Source organism: Lepisma saccharinum, chromosome 24 (genome assembly GCF_977018435.1).
Source record: "Lepisma saccharinum chromosome 24, izLepSacc3.1, whole genome shotgun sequence".
NCBI classification, from domain to species: Eukaryota; Metazoa; Arthropoda; class Insecta; order Zygentoma; family Lepismatidae; genus Lepisma; species Lepisma saccharinum.
In genome coordinates, this window is record NC_139252.1 from 21486109 (window position 1) to 21492108 (window position 6000).

General features: G+C 39.2%; 1 protein-coding gene across 4 annotated transcripts in view; it reads right to left on the reverse strand.

Moving 5' to 3' along the window:
* kuz (zinc-dependent metalloprotease kuz) overlaps positions 1-1731 on the reverse strand; it is a 438495-nt gene extending 436764 nt beyond the window's left edge. For 3 of the 4 annotated variants that reach the window (XM_083110783.1, XM_083110782.1, XM_083110785.1), the window contains exon 1: positions 1238-1731. In XM_083110783.1, coding sequence (XP_082966909.1) covers positions 1238-1355 — 118 coding nt within the window. In that variant the 5' untranslated portion in view covers positions 1356-1731. The remainder of the gene's footprint in view (positions 1-1237) is intronic. The other variant, XM_083110784.1, reaches the window with a different exon arrangement.
* Positions 1732-6000: the final 4269 nt, after the last annotated feature.

The following is a 6000-nucleotide window of genomic DNA, read 5'->3' on the forward strand; positions in this document are numbered from 1 at the left end:
GTCATTACTTTAAGAACGGTTCAAATTTTGCGTGACAATGCTCGCCAAAATTCTATGATAATTAGACTTTCGGCCCAAGTTCCTTTTGTTTTATTGCGATTTCATCATGCTGCGAATGCAATTTTTACATGGTTAGTTTTCAATGTAAGTCTGCTAACACATACTGTGGAGTTCTAGCGATTATTAAAGGTTTTGTTCAATATATGCTTTCGTGGTTAGGTTTGGTTCCCTTAGCATTAAAATGAAGTCCCTAAATGCATTCTTCTAAGATTCCGATATACTTCTACATTCATTCCCACGCTTCTACGATATTTACTGTCGCTTGATTTCCAAAATTCTACGATAATTAGTCTTTGTGCTAGGAGAAATCATAAAACAATCTGAACCGTTACTGTGATAAAAAAAAACGCAAAAGTAAATCAAAAATTTGTAAGATGTTTTATAACAGTTACCTCTTCCCCATCCCCTTCTCTTTCATACATACATAAACTCAATCCATTTGTAATTAGGCCCTATGTGCAAAACAATAACATTACAAAACAATTACTTCAATTCTTCACAAAATCGCTTAGATATCTGCATACTTGACTTCCATTATCAGAATTTTCCCATTCATTATTACTTTTAGTGGTAAGAATTGATAATATAGAGAAAGCCTCCAATTTTGTTAATTTTCGGTATACTAACTAATTTTGGCCACCTAATCACGAATCTGTTGTAAAAAACCGGGGGTCACGTCTGGAAATTATACATTTTGATGCAACATTGTTCGTTAGCCCCAAAAACTATCCACGGGTAGCCCCACAAACCATCCACAGTTAGCCCCACAAACCATTCATATACACTGAAGTACATAACACTCACTTTAAGTTGCAAAAATCGTCAAACATCAATTATTTATTATAAACTGTTAATGCGGTAGCTCTTCAAAGTCAAAACATTTTTAGATAAACGTGTGTTTCATTCATGTCAAATGGAACAAAATTGTGTATGGTAAAATGTAGTGTCAGACATCTTCATAGTTTATGTTAAATTTACATGTCAACTACATGTGAAATTACCCTTCTTCAACGATTTTCCACCCTGTTTAGGTCTACCACATAGATGTACATAAATTCCCAATGCTGGACACGAGTTTCTACATTTTACATGAAAGGAACCTTTTAAAAACGAACAAACATGAATGTCAGTAAACTGCAACAAATAGGTATGAAAATAATGTAATATCTGATCCTACCTGTAGCAGCGATGCACATTAGTACAACTCCGAGTAAACAGTGAGCTATGCTTCCCATACTGAGGCAAATCTCTTCCTTTAAATGAAGGATTCTGCGCTTATTCTCACAGAACTGCATACAAGGAAATTATTTTACATTTCGGTGCACATTCCTGACTAGCAGTCGAGTCATATTGAGTAGAATATGAATGAGTAACTACCACAAGTAGAACTTATTTCACATACGAAATTTGTCAAAAGGCCAAAGCACTTGCGTTGAGGCTACTCAACTGCACTGGTGGCACACACAAAAACACACACTTATAACACACACTTACCACTTTCAATGTACGGAATAATTAAAAATAGAAAGAGAATGTATAACTTTTCACTTAGCATGATTAACACCGCGATTAGTCTACGAAATATATCGGAATCACATCCAAATTCAAGCCATGCACTAAAACTACAGCTGACCACTTTGGGACTGACATTACGCTTTGTTTTTAATTCATCTACTGCGCATGCGTCACAACGAACTATGAGAAAGTGTACGCAACTCATGATACACACAGCGCTAGTAAGGCCGGAAAGAAACAAAAGAGAATGCAGAATGACAAATTCCGGTATCAACATTTAAATGAATTTTCTAATCCCTACTTTGTGAATTTATGAATAACCATTGAATCAAATGAATAAAAGAACATAAACAATGACATTCACATAACTTAACCAAGACAAAGAAAACTTTCATCTCGAAGCAATTTAAGCTTACGTTTTTGTCCCCGAGTTTTGTTTACTGTCCAGCCCCCTTGATATTTTAGTGTCCCAGTATGAATTGTGGTTTGGCGATCTCTTCCCCTTCTTCCTCCCCCCTTCCAGCCGACATGTTATCATAGGCGTGCGCAGACCCTCTGATTAGGGGAGGCAAAGCCTTGATGAAAGTTCAGTTGGAAAAGAAAAACTCATTTTTCTCACTGTATATACATTATATATGCTATATGGTCTAGTGCAGCAACATAGAGGCACCATAATGAATAAATAAATTGTCTCTGAAATGTGCTGTGTTCCATTTCCTCTAAACAATTGTACATGCATTTAAGACAAAACTGTTTAGCAGCTAGAGCCTGAAGTACTTGGTAGTTATAACTTCTCTCTCTCGCTCTCTCTCTCTCTCTCTGGAAATTTACAATGCATTATAGAAAACAATAAAACTGCGAGCGAATCGAGCAAGAAAATTTTTAGATTCAAATTTTTGCAAACGGAAAACAACATTGATTTAATATGGCACAAAAATTTTCATTCTTTTATATCAAGGGGGGCAATTGACCCTATGTGCCCCTGCAGGTGCTCTTGGCCGTGTGGAATAAATAATGCAAGAAAGACGTGAAAACAAATTCCATCTTGAGTATATTTTTGCCCTGCTATTCTTAGATTCTACTAGCCTTGCTTGATTTTACCTCAATTTTTGTCCCTCCTACAATAGATTTCCTTAAAAGGTTGGGGAGGGGCAATAATAGTATAATATCGTTCAATAATGGCGAAAAGATTCCTCTACACTAAATTTCTAGGTGAAAGTATAATTATGTAGGGACATAGACGTCAGGAAGGGGGGGCATGAATGGCCACACCCCCTTTTTAGAAATCGAATGTCAGCCTAAAAGTATATGGAACGCATAATTTGATTTCAGTCATAGTAATTTACAGTAATGCGATAATTTCAAATTCAAGTGGTGCTTTTAGAGGGGGAAACACTATTATCTGGGTAATATGCCCCATGGAAAAAGACCTTGCTTGTCCCTCCATGGAAAAAAATATGCAGACGTCCATGATTAGGGGGGGCAATTGCCCCCTATGCATGTTATGTGCATCCTGTGATATCAGAGACAGGGAGTCAGTGTGGTGGGGGATTGGGGGATCGAAGCATAGGGGCCCAGCAATATTCTATCTGTGCTTCTGAATATTTGCATAAATCCCGGAAATTCAACAGATCTTATTAGGTGAGCAGTGACTAGAAAGACCCGGCTTCTCTTTTTCTTTTTACTCTGAACTTAGAATACTTATCAACAGATTTAGCTGTATTGTACGAGTCAACGAACACAACAAATAACTTTACGACTCAGTGTTTATTATATTATTTTTAATATGTGGGATATAGTCGAGCGAGTTTCCAGTGACATATCATAAGATGATGTCTGAAATAATAATCCGGAGTGTACTTGCTCACAACTAGAGAGGCCCAAACAACTTAACGTGTATGCCCCATCAGAAACTTGCTTGCTCGCAGATGGTCATCAATAAGAAAAAAAGAGGCCTCCCGATGATGCATTGGTAGCATCCTCGCCTTGTAATCCTGGGTTTGATACCCAGTGGGGGCACATAGTGGTTTGGATCACACTTTAAACTGTAGGTCCAGTCCCAATTAGCCTTACTGTGCGTAAAGTGGACTTAAATCACCAAATCCAATGGGAAGAATCAATTGTTCAACCAGTTTGTTTTTATTGCCACATAATAAAGTATTAAACATGGTAATTCATGAACAGTGGCGTACCCAGGATTTTCGAAAGAAAGGGGTTACGTACACTTTTTCTGGTAGTCAGCCCTCATTTTACCATATTTTCCTATCTTTGAAGTTCTTTTTTTTTTAGGAATACTGGGTCAAAGGGATGGTTATGACCCCCACCAACCCCCTTTGGGCATGCCACTGTTCATGAAGTTTTACCACTAATATTAGTATTATATTTGGTATTTAAAATGTAACTTCCCACCAAATATATTCAATGGGGTCCCATTTTCATATTCAAGTAACAGCTAAGAAAAATTTCCCACATTGTCCACACCTGTTATGTGTTACATGTTACTCTCGATTGTTAACTATACTACTGCAATAAGGTAGTTGACTTTTTCATTTAACTGTTAAACACTTCAAGGAGGTCCAAAAACTTAACAGGAGGTGAGGCCCATGGGACAATTATTCCCTAGCCTTCTGTCGCACAGACTACATAATTTTGGGTGATTTTGTAAGATTCATTTTTCTCCCATATTAAAATTTTATGTACGCTTCTGTCGAACAAATTCTTCTTTTCGAGTGTGTTATGGTTTTATTATAAAGTACAGTATTCAAAGTGGAAATTCCTATCTGGGAGTATGCTTGGTCGAGTTTGTGGTATAGGGGGAAGATGCATTTATGGATCAACATGGAGACAATGCAGTAGATAGGGGAGGGTGGAGTGCTTATGCAAATTATCCTAGCTGGGGGATGCTTTATGAAAGTTTTCCTGGCGAGGGATATAATCCCCCTGTGTCCCTGCCACTACAAGCACTGATAGCAAAATAGTGCGAGAGAGTTGGCTTAATATTCCTAAATATTCCAACTTAGAGACTTCTCAGATATATATCTATCTATCTATCTATCTATATACCGCGTGAGGCACCTAAAAGTACCACCTGAAATAGCGAAGAAACCAGAAACAGTAGCGATGTGAGGTTTGCGGGAAACAATAATATCAAATGGGGCTCGTAAATCGGAGGTATGGGGTGGGTCGAAAAATATAGACAAATGGGGCATCTGGAGCAAAGTCATATTTTTTTTAATGGAACGATATACAATAACATGCATAATATAAAAGAGCACACGCAGAGAAACACAACGCCGTTGGTCTCATGCATCTACTGCACATAGGAACGAAGATATGGCCATGTGAAAATATGTAAACAAACTAACAAGTGGCCCACTTGACCGTCAGTACCACGGCATGTAAGACTTCTCAGGTGCCTGACAGAACTGCCTTTACGCAGAGTAAGTTTTGATAGTAGGTCCACAAGATCGTGTTAGTTCATAGCAAGCAGTCGTAGTGGTAAGAGCGAAGATTATGGTGTTCACAAACATAGAAAAAGCGGACATGATCCTGATTTATGGGGAATGCCGAAAGAATGCCTCAGAAGCCTACCGTGTGTACGCAGAGAGATATCCGGACAGACGACAGCTATCTCGACGTCTGTCTGGTAAGTTATTTATTAAATTAAGAGACACCAGAAGTGTAACACCACGAGCACGTGTGCGGAACAAGCCAACTACAGGTGAGGCAGGTGCAACAAATGTTCTCGCTGCTGTTGCTGTGAATCCACACGTTAGCTCCCGTGAAATTGCCAGGGATGATGGGATGAGTCAGCGAAGTGTATTGCGTATTCTGCACACACACAAGTTTCACCCATATCATATCTCCCTCCATCAGGAACTTCACGGGAATGATTTTGTGGACCGTGTTCGGTTTTGCACATGGATGTTACGACACGACACACCCGATTTGTCACGTATCCTCTTCACTGACGAGGCAACTTTTACCAATCATGGAAATGTCAACCTAAGGAACATGCACTATTGGTCGGTGACAAATCCACATTGGCTTCGCCAAGTGGAACGCCAGCACCCATGGAGTGTGAACGTGTGGTGTGGTATAGGGTGAACATCTTATTGGCCCTTTTTTTATACAAGGGACACTGAATGCTGACCGATACATAGTTTTTACAACATGAACTGCCTGTACTATTGGAGGACATACCACTTCAGACAAGGAGGGAAATGTGGTACCAACATGACGGTTGCCCAGCTCACAGTGCAAGACGCGCTACAGCATGTGTGGAAAATACATTTCCAAATCGTTGGATTGGACGTGGAGGGCCTGTCAAATGGCCGGCTCGTTCCCAAGATTTAACACCGTTAGACTTTTTCCTGTGGGGAAAGCTGAAGGACATCGTCTACCGGGATGTGCCAACAACTCCAG